This window comes from Dama dama, chromosome 6 (genome assembly GCF_033118175.1).
Source record: "Dama dama isolate Ldn47 chromosome 6, ASM3311817v1, whole genome shotgun sequence".
In the NCBI taxonomy this organism is placed as follows: domain Eukaryota; kingdom Metazoa; phylum Chordata; class Mammalia; order Artiodactyla; family Cervidae; genus Dama; species Dama dama.
In genome coordinates, this window is record NC_083686.1 from 5737673 (window position 1) to 5752820 (window position 15148).

The 15148-nt window shown below is 40.4% G+C and overlaps 1 protein-coding gene across 8 annotated transcripts in view; it reads left to right on the forward strand.

Moving 5' to 3' along the window:
- The window catches only part of LDB2 (LIM domain binding 2), a 441029-nt gene that overhangs the window by 346728 nt on the left and 79153 nt on the right, over positions 1 to 15148 (forward strand). For all 8 annotated transcript variants that reach the window (XM_061145453.1, XM_061145455.1, XM_061145454.1 and 5 more), the window contains exon 3: positions 10738 to 10910. In XM_061145453.1, the coding sequence (XP_061001436.1) occupies positions 10738 to 10910 (173 nt within the window). The remainder of the gene's footprint in view (positions 1 to 10737; positions 10911 to 15148) is intronic.

Below are 15148 nucleotides of genomic sequence, written 5' to 3' on the forward strand. Positions count from 1 at the left end.
GCTACAGACTTATTTTGAGGTGGAAATAAAGATTTAAACAAATGGACATTTTATCCTCGGGATGATTGGGTATTCTAAAGATGTGACTTCTTTTTTAGTAAATTTAATTTAAACCAACCTCCTTTCAGTTTTTCTTGGTAGGAGGGCAGGACTTGCAAAATTATCTTAAGGTTTATCTGGAAGAATAAGCAGTATCAACAGTTATGAAAATGTTGAAATAAAAATAATAGAGCAGAAATAAATCTACCAGATGTAAACTACATTATAAAGTTTGGATAACTAAAAGAATATCATACTGTCATAAGGAAATAGTGAGAGAATGTTATGGTTAAGTAATAGTTCATCCAGACAAACTCTTCTAAGGTATAAATGTATAAGTTCTGGTTGCTACTTCCTTGGCGGTCCAGTAGTTAAGACTTTGCCTTCCAAAGCTGAGGATGCCAGTTCAATCCCTGGTGGGGGAACTAAAATCCCATATGCCTCACAGCCACAAAATGTACAACAGAAGCAAAATCAATAATGATTTTTAAAACAGTTTACATTAAAAAAAAAACTTTAAAAAAATTTTAAATTTTTAAAAGTTAAAAAAAAAGACCACAGCCCAAATCATGGGAAATACACTCCTTAATTTAATTATTTAAATTAAATGAAAACACTCTCCTTACACACATGGTGTCTCCTCAGCCAGGACTCCTCTCTTCCCTGTGTCTGATTGGTGTCTGCTCACCCTTCAGCTCAGGATTTCCCCTGACACCTCCCTCTCTGCCCATGTCCGTGAGACACGGTAACTAGGACATGGACTTAACATGAAAGTCACAAGGGTTTCCATTTCATACCTATAGGGTACTGATTCGTGGTAAGAGGTGCAATAGTGGCCGCGGACTTCCCTTGCACAGTGTCATCATCAAAACTGTGGCACAAAGAGATAAAGAATTTTGCCCATCATGAAAGGCACATAAGTGAGAAAAACACTCTATGGTATAGCTGGAAAAAAAAACATGGACCAAAGTTATCTGATTATGCCCAAGCACTGGTTGAATTAAATAACGTGAAATGAGGCAAGTCTTACATGTAAATTCTGGGAACTTTTAAAGTGCAAATCCATTCATGGACTGTACTCACTCATTCAGCAAATATGTATGGATTGCATCTGTGTGTCCAGAATGAATAAACAATGGTGAACAAGAATGAGCCGTGACTTGCATCCTATTATATTTGTCCTTAGTTAATGAACTCATAGCTCTAAGAATCACTTGACCGGAAGCTCCTTAAGAGCGGGATGGGATTTATCACAGTCTTCATTGTTCCTCCAGCATCTCTTGCTAGGTGGTGTGACCTAGAAGTCTTCTGGTAGAAAACAGAAGAAAAATGCCTATTAGATTTCTGGGAGGAGCAAAAAATTTTGTGGCACTTTGGAACCATGTTGACAGGTGGATGACACATTTAAAAGCAGCAACTTCATCAGATCATAATGTAATACAATGAAAAACAGAGTAAGTCTGTCTGATCACATCATTGGCAAAAGCCTGCAACTGCTGCCTAACTGCACTGAGATTGATCTGCCAGTCTTTGCAGCAGCCAAAAAGTTCTGGATAGTCTGGCCCCACCTCCTTTTCTGAACTCACCTGTCATCTCACTCTCCGTGACTATGGTCCTACCACACTTCCTTCTTTCTGACCCTGGGACACACCAGGCTCATTCAATTCCAGCTCATTTCTGTCTTAGGGCTTTTGCCTTATAGGACCTTTTCATTCCCAGATGCTCACATGACCTGTCCAGCCTAGACTCAGCTCCATCAACACCTCCCCACTGCAGCCCTGCAGACCAGCCAACCTAAACCAGCCTGCCTTCCTTCCCTACCAATTTTATTGTCTCTCTTCCCACTTGTCTGCTATTTATCTCCAGCACCTAGAACAATGGCAGGCCCATAGCAGGTACTTAATAAACATATATTGAAGGAAAGAATGTTTGAAATAGCAAGAAAGAAGAATGTTTAAATCAGATTGCTTTGTTTACAAAAAGTAGTTAAAGGTATATTACAATGAAAATAATTTATGAAACTCAAGTGATTTTGGCTTGCTTTACCTTCAGCAAGACAAAGGAATCTGCCTTGATCCTATGTCACTCCCATCAAAGTTCAAGCATGTTTTAATTCCATCATTTTGGTTATATAGTTATATTTGGTGGCTCAGTAGTAAAAAAAATCTTCCTATCAATGCAGAAGCCACAGGAGATGCGAGGTCAATCCCAGGGTCAGGAAGATCCCCTGGAGGAGGAACCAGCAACCCACTCCAGTATTCTTGTCTGGAGAATTCCATGGACAGAGGCTCCAGTGGGCCACAGTCCATGGGGCTGCAGAGTCAGACACAACTGCGACTATGTGTGATGTCACAAATAAATACATCAGTATTGTTTATTTCAGTACTAGGAGCATTTCCATTATGTTAGCATAATGCATTTACTAATTTCTGAATTCAGATAAGTCTAAAGTTGACTGAATCTTCACGTGTATTATGTAGTAGAATTTTGTACTATGATGTAGTGGTATCCCTAGTAGAATTTCCTTTTGAATTTTTGAAGTACTGCAGCTTTAGAACAACTCTATAAAAACTACTCAGATTTAGACAACCAGTTTATCCATTGTCATGTTTATGAAAAAAATGTTTAAAAATCATAGTTATCAATTGCTTTATAATATTTAACTATGCCTAATTAAAAGCACTAATGTGCAGTGTGGTAGCATGATTTCCTTTTCCAATGAGGTAGAAAACTACTGGTTAAATAATTGTCAAGTGTTAAGTGGTCCTAATATATTGTTAGTTATATGCATTGCTCTTATTCCCCATTTTCATTGGGATCCTCAACATTTTACATTTTTTGGAGTGAATTTTCTTTGAAAGGTGAATTTTTTTTTTTTTGAAAGGTGAAGTTATAGGCATTTAGAATATAAGGGATGACCCCAAATCAAAAGGTCTTCACATTGGACAATGGTTTTCAGAGCACTTAAGATCTGAACATTAGATCCTCAGTTTGGCCAAGATCTTTACCAAGAGCTTAGTGTCACATCTAATAAACTATCTGAGTTAGACACTCTCCAGACTAGGAGTAATTGTTACATTGATTTCCCTAGAAGTATCTGAGCATGCTCATTTCACCACAACCTCATCAGGTTGATGTTTTAATCTTTTTAATTTTATTTGAATATGTACCTTGATTTACTAGTTTGAACGTTTTCTCATGTGATTATTTTCTTCTTGCAATGTCTTTCATGTGAATTCCTTCTGAACATCCCCAAGAGTTTAAGAGCATTTCATAATTATTAGTAGAGACAAACTACTCCAAAAGGCAGATGCTTATATCTTCTCAGTGATTATGAGCTACCAATATGTACCATTTGGTTTCTAAACGGGGGGAGAAATCAGCTAATATCTACGGGTATCCTCTAGACAGCTTAATGTCTACCAGTAACATCTATGAGAAAAAAGAGAAGCTAGACCCTGCCTCCACAGCTCCATCAGCCCTCCAATTTTCACAGCAAGAACCTCTGGGGAAGAGGGGCCAATGCTTGGGGACAAACAGAACAACAAGGAAAAACTTCCCAAGGAGCTGGAATTCAGCGCTCAGCACCCAAGTTACCTTTGGATAATGGGCCTCTCTGTGGCTCAGATGGTAAAGAATGTGCCTGCAGTCAGGAGACCGGGGTTCAGTCCCTGGGGTGGGAAGATTCCCCGAGGAAGGAAATGGCAACCCACTCCAGTATTCTTGCCTGGGAATTCCCATGGACGGAGGAACTGGTGGGCTGCAGTCCATGCGATCGCAAAGAGTTAGACACGACTGAGCGAATAACACACACACAGACACAAATTGTTAGCTATTCTGGACTAATCCTGTTTACCTACAAGGAAGAGCATTGTTTAAACATTCTTTATACACATTTCAGACTCCTGAATAATTTAAACCGTGATCTTCTTTTCTGTTTCCTAAACACATGGATAAGTAACATATACAGTATTCCACTCACATAATATCACATAAAATCTTCTCATGCTATCCGACTCACCATACTTTCTCTTTCCAGCTTTTTGGAGCTTTGACCTAAATGTGTTAGGAAAATAGAATCACGTTTATAATTATTAGAATCTTAATCTCCTTTCAAGTATATTTGAAAGATACAATCCCTTTCGTGGAGGCACAAATATAGATTTATCATATCAATATTTAAATTATTTTTTATTCCAAGGGTTAACGTATCAATGTAAAGCATAGGTGTAGCTTATGAGTGAGACAGTATACAACTTATTAGACTCAGAATTGGTATGGCTGATAAATTAGGGGACCATGGGGTCTAAATCAGAAATGTTCACTTTAAAGTCGTTTATATTGGGCTGTGCAGTGCAGATGCACCATTTATTAAATTAAAAAGACATTTTAATCTTAGGGCTTCAAAAGTAATAAAATTGTACATCAAATTCAGGATTCAGAAGAAAATGGCAGAGTTCAAAATCACAAATCTATTTTTTAACTTTATTTTTACATTATGTTACAGATACTTAGATATTTGTTATTAGAAGTGAGGTGTTAAGACAAGGACAAAAATCTGTCCTTGTGTTTCCAGCACCTACTCTGGGTTCTGTGAAGGTTTATAGAGGAAATCAATGAATGCGCTATAGAGCAGGTTCCTCAAACACATGCAATTCTTTTTTCTGGTTTCTTATTCCATTCATTGCACATTAAATGTATCTAGTGTGCATGTGTGTGTTGTATTTTTGACTCCACTCCCTTGTAGAACAGAAGCTCTTTGATGACAGACAGAATAACAGCTTCCCAGAAAAGTTCAGTCCTAACCCCTGGAACCTGTGAAGACGTTACCTTTTGGCAAAATGAACTTTGCAGATTCAATTAAATGAAGGATCTTGAGGTGGGCGATGATCTTGGGTTATTTGGGTGGGCCCAGAGCACTCAGGGGGGCTTCCCAGATGACTCAGTGGGTAAAGAATCTGCCTGCAGTGAAGGAAACGCAGGAGACTTGGGTTCGATCCCTGGCTCAGGAAGACGCCCACGGAGGAGGCCATGGCAACCCACCTCAGTACTTGTGCCTGGAGAATTCTTTGGGCAGAGGAGCCTGGCGGGCTACAGTCCGTGGGGTCACAGAGAGTCGGATGTGACTGAAGTGACTTAGCATACACACATGCACAGTGCACTCATGAGGGTCCTTAAAGGTGGGAGAGGGAGTCGGAGGAGGAGGGGAGGATAGGACCATGTAGAGTCCATCCACCATTGCTGACTCTGAAGACGGAGGAAGGGGCCACAGTCAAGGAGTAGGAGAGAGCCTGTGGATGCTTGAAAAGCAAGAAAAGTGATTCTCCCCAAGAGCCTCTAGAAAGGAGCACAGCCCTGCTGACACCTTACTTTGGGCCCAGCAAGACCCGTGTCAGATTGTCAGAACTGTAAGATAAAGAATAGGTGATAGATAGACAGATGGATCTTAAGACACTAAGTTTGTTGTTCTTGTTTAGTTGCTAAGTCATGTCCAACTCTGCGGCCCCATGGACTGTAGCCCACCAGGCTCCTCTGTCCATGGGATTTCTCAGGCAAGAAAATTGGATTGGCTTCTCATCTCCTTCTCCAGGGGATCTTCCCAACCCAAAGATCGAACCTGCGTCTCCATCATTGGCAGGTGGATTGTTTACCACTGAGCCACCAGGGAAGCCCAAGTTTGTAGCACCAACAATTAAAATACAGATATCATCTTTGACAACTTTTTCTCATCACTTCCTCTTTATTTTGTGTGTCCACTCCTTTATTCCCTGCTGAAACAGGACAGCATTAATCAAAATATCTCTGTTTACTAACCACAGAAATCTAACACAAACTCGAGCAAAAATGTGGGGGTGCATATTTCACATAAGTGGGACCTCCAAGAGATGGAGTTGGCTTCTGTCCCAGCTAGGATGAGGTCCGCATCAGTCCAAGAGGGTCAGTCTCTCTGATCTGCTTCCTCTGTAGAGAATTTGGCGTTTCTACAATTCACATGCTTTTAGTGGCAAAACTCTCCTCTTCCAGGGAAGAATTCTAATTTGCTCATCTTTGTAGCCTAAGAGATTGAAAGTGTGCTGTGATTGTCCATTGCTGTACTTAGGAATGCCCCAAGACATTTGTTTTATTGACTTATGATTCTGCAAATTTGGGCAAAGTCTCTGGAAGGCAGCTCGCGTCTGATCCATGTGAGAAATGCTCAAGGCAGCTCTTTGGGGGCTCAAGTGTCCTGAACATCCTTCATCATGCAAACTACTGCGGGCTGTTGGCTGGATGCTTAACTGGGGATGTTTTTAAATTATTTATTTTCAATTGGAGGATAATCGCTGTACAATATCATGGTGGTTTCTACCATATATCAACATGAGTCAGCCATAGGTATAGGTCTGTCTCCTCTCCCTTGAACCTCTCACTCCATCCCATCCCTCTGTTGTTCAGTCGTTCAGTTGTTCAGTCATATCTGACTCTTTGCGACCCCATGAACTGCAGCACACCAGGCTTCCCTGTCCTTCACCATCTCCCAGAGCTTGCTCAAACTCATGTCCGTTGAGACAGTGATTCCATCCAGCAATCTCATCCTCTGTCGTCCCCTTCTCCTCCTTCCTTCAATCTTTCCCAGCATCAGGGCCTTTTCTAACGAGTCAGCTCTTTGCACCAGGTGACCAAAGTATTGGAGCTTCAGCTTCAGCATCAGTCCTTCCAATGAATATTCAGGACTGATTTCCTTTAGAATGAACTGGTTGGATCTCCTTGCAGCCCAAGGGACTCTCAAGCATCTTCTCCAACACCACAGTTCAAAAGCATCAATTCTTCATCCCTCAGCCTTCTTTATGTTCCATCTCTCACATCCATACATAACTACTGGAAAAAAGAAAACTTTGACTAGACAGACCTTTATTGGCAAAGTAATATCTCTGCTTTTTAATATGCTGTCTAGGTTGGTCATAGCTTTTCTTCCAAAGAGCAAGCATCTTTTAATTTCCCACCCCTCTAGGTTGTCACAGAATTCAGGATTTGAGCTCCCTGCATCATGCAGCAAATGTCCACGGACTGTTTTACATATGGAACTGTACATATTTCAGTGCCACCCTCTCCTCCCCACACTGTGTCCACAAGTGTGTTCTCTGTGTCTGCATCTCCATTTCTGCCCTGCAGATAGGTTCATCAGTACCATCTTTCTAGACTCCATATGTATGCGTTAATATAGGGTATTTGTCTTTGTCTTCTGGACTTACTTCACTCTGCGTAATCTTCAGAAACCAGATGCTGGAGAGGGGTGAAGAAAAGGGAACTCTCTTGCACTGTTGGTGGGACTGCAAATTGATACAACCACTGTGGAGAATGGTACAGAGATTGCCTGAAAAACGAGGAATAAAACCACCACATGACCCCGCATTCCCAATACCGGGCATGTATCCTGAAAAAACCATATTGAAAAAGACACAGGTACCCCAGTGTTCATTGCAGCACTGTTGACAATTGCTAGGACATGGAAGCAACCTGGACATCCGTCAACAGATGAATGGATGAAGAAGTTGTGATACACATACACTGGAATATTGCATGCATGCATGCTAAGTCGCTTCAGTCATGTCCCACTGTTTGCAAGCCTGTGGACTGAAGTCACCAGGCCCCTCTGTCCATGGGGGTTCTCCAGGCAAGAATACTGGGGTGCATTGCCGTGCTCTCCTCCAGGAGATTGTCCAGACCCAGGGATCGAACTTGAATCTCTTAGGTGTTCTTGCACTGGCAGCCAGGTTCTTTACCACTAGCCACCTAGGAAGCCCCAGTGGAATATTACTCGGCCATAAAAAGGAACACATTTTGCTCAGTTCTCGTGAAGTAGATGAACCTAGAGCTTATACAGAGTGAAGTACCTTCTATTTATGAGAGCAGATCACAGGATCCAGGCCCGATCTGAAAAGAGGAGACCACATATGTAAGATTGTGAATCCCCCTGCTGTGATTCAGTGGGGTCATCAGAGTAGCTAGTCTACCATGGAGGATAACAGAGCTTTGTGTGTGATGGTCCAAGTAAGACAGTGGGAAAATGGTGGAGGTAGTCCCACAGAGGAAACAGGACTGAAAACAACCCTCAGGTGTCCTCAACAGTCATTCCCTTCAGTGATGGAAAGGATTCAGTGAAGAAAAGCTGACACCCTCTACGTCTATTGGCTATAGAGTTTGCGCATTATCTAGAGTTAGAGAGGATATACCAGATGCAGACAAATACTCTATAATTCCACTTATACACGTCACCTAGAGTAGTCAAATTCATAGAGTCAGAAAATATATTGTTAGATGCCAGGGAACAGGGGGTCAAGAGGCGGGGAGAGGGAGCTAGCGTTTAAAGGGGACAGAGTTTCAGTTTAGTAAGGTGAAAACTTCAGGAGATGGGTGATGGTGAGAGTTGCCCAGCAAAGTGAACATACTTTTAAAATAGTATGCTTTATTTTATGTAACTTTTATCACAAAAAAAGATTGAAAAATTTCAAGTGAAAGTTAAGGAATTTCGAACTTTTTTCCCACTTGAATTTCCTTAAACTATGAACGAAAATAATGCTTACATGTAGCAAACATTACTACAGAGAAATTAAATTGTGCATGATTCATGAATAAATGATAATGTGGCTAATCCAACGATGTTTATTTGCATAACCTTTTTAATGTGACAATTCCTTGGATATTGTAGTGAAATATTTTCACCCTACATCTATATTTTTATGGTGTGTGTTTACTTTCCACAGTACAGATCCCAAAATATCAAATTGCTAGAGCTGATTTATGGTAATTAGTTTTAAGTTGGAATATTTGAAATACATTTAATTAATTTTAGCTGCTTAGCAAAGTACAATAAGGGTTTTCGTATTAGCAAAGTTTTCTTTATGACATATCAGCTATGCATATGTTTAAGGATATGATGGACTCAAATGACTCTTATTTGAATTTTATATTTAGCAAATAAACATGCACTATTGGGGATTAGGCAGTATTTAGGAAGTGTATGTATAAGGATTATTTAGGATGAAATTGCCAAAGATCCTGGAATATTCAGCACACACTTGTTGATTGATTTCACTGCAGTAAATATGAAGCAATAACAACTATATAAATTATTCAGAGACTAGTCATTCACATTGGGATTCTTTAGCGATCACTTCAGAAAACATTTGGCAGGGTATTCTTTTTATAGTATTTTTTCCAAATCCGTGTACAAAAGAGATATAGATTCATACGAAATGGATTACTACTGATTCTTTCAAAATGAAATTAAACATTTTTAAACATTCAAGTGATGATTGCATGATCTTTCCTATTAAAGCACTCTTTGGTAATGTATTTATCTTAAATATTATTTTTGTCTTTCAGGAAGCCTTATATGGTGAATGTAAGAGATTTATTAAAACCTTGAATCACTTGAGAGTGTTTTAGTACTTTGCCTCAAAATCTGCACATAGGCAAAATTCCTGATATTATGAGTTGGGATTTTCAGTGTAAGAGGATTTAAAATCTCTGCTAAAGCAAGGGCTTGTTAGCTGTTTCTAAGCATCATATATCAGAGAGACCCAGCTACTTACGAACTGCTCAAACTAAAATGGGACAGGACAGGACATGCAGAATGAAGGAGACCAATTTAGACCAAGTGGAAGGTATCAGGTTTTCTTAAGATGGCCCTTTGATTCTAGAAAGAGATTTTCTTCCAACTCCAGAAGCAGATAGAGCAGTCAGCATTCACGTAGGTATGGATTTCTTTGTATACAGATAGGGGTCACCTGTTAAAGATATCCATTCATTAAAGCAGTTTGAGACATGGTGTTGGAAAGTGTGTCAATGTATGCAGATGTTTTTTAAGTTTTTATTTTATATTGGAGTGTATCTGATTAACAATATTATGATAGTTTCAGGTAAACTGCAAAACGACTCAACCATACATACACATAATATCCACTCACCCCCAAACTCCCCTCGCATCCAGGCTGCCATATAACACTGAGCAGAGTTCCTGGGCCATACAGTAGGTCCCTGCTGGGTATTCATTTTAAATGTAATAGTGTGTACGTGTCCATCCCAAACTCCTATGGGCGTTTGCAGATTTGACGTTAGAGACCCCAGTTATCTACTCATAAGTCATGTGACTTTCAAACATTCCTGATAACTTTTTCTTTTGTAATAATCATTTTGTTGATTATAGTTCCCTAGTCTCTTGACTTTGTGCTAAAGACCCAATGAGTGAGTGAAGCCCCAAAATAATTCATACCCCACAAAGCATTACATTATCAAAACTTATATTACTATGACTACTACTCCAAATAATAAAACATGACTGAGTAACTGGTGTGCAAACAATCCATTGAAAAATCCAAGTGGATTCGATATGTTTATCTTTTGAAAATATGTTAACTTAGAGAATATCTATGAGGTCAAACGTCATCAGCATTTCCCCCTTTATGTTTAAAGTGCTAACTCTGACATTATTGATGGACACCAAATCTGGAAAGATGACCGCATAAATTTTTCCTGAATACTTAGAGATTTTGTTTTATTAACTGTAAGCCATAAAGGATGTGGCAGTTGGTAAGGAGGGAAAATTTGCCTCTTGGTATGATCTGTATCCCGTTGGAGGTCTGGCCGTGGTGTGGGGTGTATGGGACCATCCGGACATTATCGTTAATGGTTTGTTTCTCTGTGTCTCTCTTCCAGCTATTGGCAGGACCCTCATCCCTCGTTATTTTAGCACTGTGTTTGAAGGAGGGGTGACCGACCTGTACTACATCCTCAAACACTCGAAGGAATCCTACCACAACTCATCCATCACGGTGGACTGCGACCAGTGTGCGATGGTCACCCAGCACGGGAAGCCCATGTTTACCAAGGTACGGGGCGCGCTCGGTGACATGGCTTGCTCTTCTCTGGGTGAACGGCAGGATACTAATGAGGGTTTCCTTCTGGAACTTTAAGCTGACCTCTCACATGCCAAATCCGAGCAGCCCTGTGAGGTCATCTTTTTGGTTTGTAACCTGGCAAGACTCTTTGGGGGGACCCTGTGCATTTGATACAGACCCCAGGAAAGTCAAATGGGATAAACCTTCAAGAAAGAGAAGAACATTTTGGCAGCCTATCAAATTTAGGCTACTAAATTACAATTTTAGTGTTTTTTTTCTTTTTTTTTAATTAAGATATGTTTGATATTTAACAGGCTTCTCTGGTAAACACTCAACCTGTTAGGCGGGAGACACAGGTTTGCTCCCTGGGTTGAGAAGATCCCCTGGAGAAGGGAATGGCAACCCACTCCATTGTTCTTGCCTGGAGAACTCTGGGGACTGAGGGGTCTGGCGGGCTTCAGTCCATGGATTCACAGAGTGTCGGACACCACTAGCGGCTAACACTTATACCACTTATACTTTTTTTTTTTTTTCTTCTTCTCTAAGGGTATTAGTGTTACGTTTACAACATGTTGATTTGACACATGTGTATATTGTGAGGTGATTACAATAAATTTAGTTAACATCCATCACTGTGCTTAGCCACTCAGTCTTATCCAACTCTTTGCAACCCCATGGACTCTAGCCCCTCGAGATCCTCTGTCCGTGGGATTTGCCAGGCAAAAATACTGGAGTGGGTTGTATGCCCTCCTCCAGGGGATCTTCCTGACCCAGGGATCGAACCCAGGTCTCCCGCATTGCAGGCGGATTCTTTACTGTCTGAGCCACCGGGGAAGCCCCACGTCCATCACTACACGTTTAGAATTTCTTTCTTGTGACGAAGCCCTTTAACACATTATTGACTGGGGGATTTTTGTAGAAACTAATGCCTGTGGCGTTAATATGTCTCTGGTCAGTAATGTGTTAAGGAATATTAGTATGTTTCAAATATATAACACTCGAAAGATACTATGTTTTATTCACTATAGCCCATGATGATATACATTACATAGAATTTCGGTTTTGATACTCAGGGATATCCTACAACTAAAAGAACATTCTTCTGTTATTGTGCATTCAGTGTTTGCGTTTTGTTATTGAAATTAAAGTTTTTAAAGCTAAATTCAAATATTAAGAAGCAGGGGGAAAATGAAGAAACCACAATTCAGCTAGTCATAATCTTTAAGGAACACAAAAGTATAAAAATATAAATGGAACACTATAGACAATCCCTTTATATCATCTCCCAAGCAGAAAAATGAGTAAGAATAAATATTTAGTCAAAGAATCTGGCAAATGGAAGTTTATTTTAATGAACACTAGTTCATTGCATTTTGACTAAGACTCAGTGTGAAACTGATTTGTAACATTGACAAGACCAGTTCTCTCTTTTAGCTGAAAACACATGACAACCTTCTCTTTATAGTTAAGAGAAGTTGAATTACCAGGGTTAATTGCGGAAGCCTAAATTATAAAACTGAAGATGTGTCTGCTACTTACACACTATTTTGCTGAAAGAGTAGATATAAAACATTTATTATTTAAAGTATTCTTTGATCTTGGTGTAATTTCACCTTTCCGGTGCCCACAGGGGTGTTAAAAACCACAGGCAAAGGAAATGCTTATATAAATGCAAAAACGAATCATCCAATGCCATTGTGTTTATGGTATCTTGATGATCATCCATAGACATTTTAAATGTGGAACAGGAGGCGGGTTTTTCCCATTTTCCCTTTTTAACCATTGAGCGGAGAGAAAAGCTGTCAGTCTGGGATAAGGAAGATTCCCACCGCATGTGATGGAGCGTGCTGGTCTTGAAGAGAGTTTTGCTGTGTGGAAAGGAATGGTTACCTGGGTGATGGTTTACTCTGTCCATCACTCACTTATTTTTGAAGACACAAAACATTTTCATCACCTTGTGGACACAGGAGCCGTTTCTAGCATTACAAAGCCTGAGCACTGCAGGGAGAGCCTTTTTCTCTCGCTTCAGTATCCTTTGTGTAGGCTTAGTGTTACTTTCCCTGGAAGAGGAAATGGCAACTCACTCCAGTATTCTTGCCTGGAGAATTCCATGGACAGAGGAGCCTGGCGGGCTACAGTCCGTGGGGTGGCAAAGAGTCGGACACAACTGAGCAACTAAGACACACACACACACACACACACACACACACACACACACGGTGTTACTTTTGGGCGTCCCACGTGGCGCTAGTGGTAAAGAATCTGCCTGCCAGTGCAGGAGACATAGGAGACACAGGTTCGATCCCTGGGTCAGGAAGATCCCCTGGAGAAGGAAATGGCATGCCATTCCAGTATTCTTGCCTGGAAGATCCCGTGGCCAGAGGAGCCTGGTGGGCTACAGTCCAATGGGCCACAAAGAGTCGGACACAGCTGAGCCACTGAACACACTAACATTAGTGTTACTTTTAGGTCATTCAAGAAAAACACACCAGTGTCTTATGCTTTCTGAGAAAAAAGAAATCTGTGATAATTAAACTTGGCTGTAATGAAGGAGCTACTTCCAAAGCTTGTAGCCACTGAAAATAAAAATACATATTGCAATGAGCCTTTCATATATTTCCTCCATTTCTTTCTCAGACCGAAACTGTCTCAGAAATGAACATAGTCAGTTGCTCTGAAGATATCGTGCTGTACATGCCAGATTGGTTTTAAATCAAAAAGAATCCCATTCTTCTTATGACTTGATAAGGTGTTTTGTGTTTTTTTCATTCAAATTAAGAAACCAAGGCTCTCTGTTGCTCCTCCTCCCTGCTGGAGTACTCCCTCTCATATGGCAGCCCCTCCCACACGGGGACATTCTCCTGAACTCAGCTCTCTGGATTTCAAGCTTTAATTATTTAGATCACCCATCTGACTCTACTCTGTGGCAATACTTTTGCCAGCTCCGGTAATGAATATTTCTATACTGTGATGAAAAATATCACTTTCTGGGAAATGTAGCTTAGCTGTGTGGCCTTCGTCCAGATGCTAATTATGCACATTTATTTTTAGAAAATTCCAAAGCGTTTCATTTCTCTCTCTCTTTTTTTTTTTGCTCCTTGGGTGATTATTATACTACACAAAGAATCTTTCCAATTTTTCTTTTGTTCTTATATTAATTAAAAATAACTCATCTTTGTGTAATAAAATAATATGGCGATTTAGTAGAAATCAGAAGGCTAATGACCTTTCAGTATCACAAAGAAAAATAGTTTGGTAGCTGATGCTTTATTTTTTTTTTAAAGGGGAGCCTGCTATTAGTACATGGTATCACTTAGCACATTATGTGTAGGCATTATCGCATTGTTCTAATTTAGACTATCAATAAACTCTAATTCTCCAAATAGCATTTGACTCTGCATTTCTGAGTTGCTTTTATGAAAATGTGGTCAACTGCTGAATCAAAAATCAGCCTCAGCCCTAATCAACAGTAATATTTAATATTCCTCAGGACCACAAAACATGTTTTGCAATTTCCTGACCCTAGGAACACTATAGATGCTGTAATGAGAGTTTCTACACATATATTCTGAAGGCTTTCTTTTCTGTATTCAACTTTGGATCAAGTTGGAAACAAAGCTTAATAATCAGAAGAGCAATCCCTAAGGTTTTCAGAATTAAAGACCTCTGAATTATATTTGAGGATGTGAATTCTAGCCGATACAGAAAGGACCCTCTCTGGGGTACATGTTGCATTATTTTGGGGATCACAAACTGGAACCATAATTACAGCCATTATTGGATACCGTATCATTTCTATAAACATGGACTATGGTCTTTTCTTATCTCAATTATTTACTGTGAAATTATTTACTACTGTGGAGAAGTACCATGGAAATACCAACCACTGTGGGCCTCGCTGGTAGCTCAGCTGGTAAAGAACCCGCCTGCAATGCAGGAAACCCCAGTTCAATTCCTGGGTTGGGAAGATCCGCTGGAGAAAGGATAGGCTACCCTCTCCAGTATTCTTGGCCTCCCCTGGTGGCTCAGATGGCAAATCCACCCGCAATGCAGGAGACCTGGGTTCAATCCCTGAGTTAGGAGGATCCCCTGGAGAAGGGAATGGAAACCCACTCCAGTATTCTGGCCTGCACAATTCCTTTGACAGAGGAGCCTGGCAGGCTACAGTCCATGGGGTCGCAAAGAGTCAGACATAAGTAACTCACTTTTTTTTCCAGCATGAGTCCTCG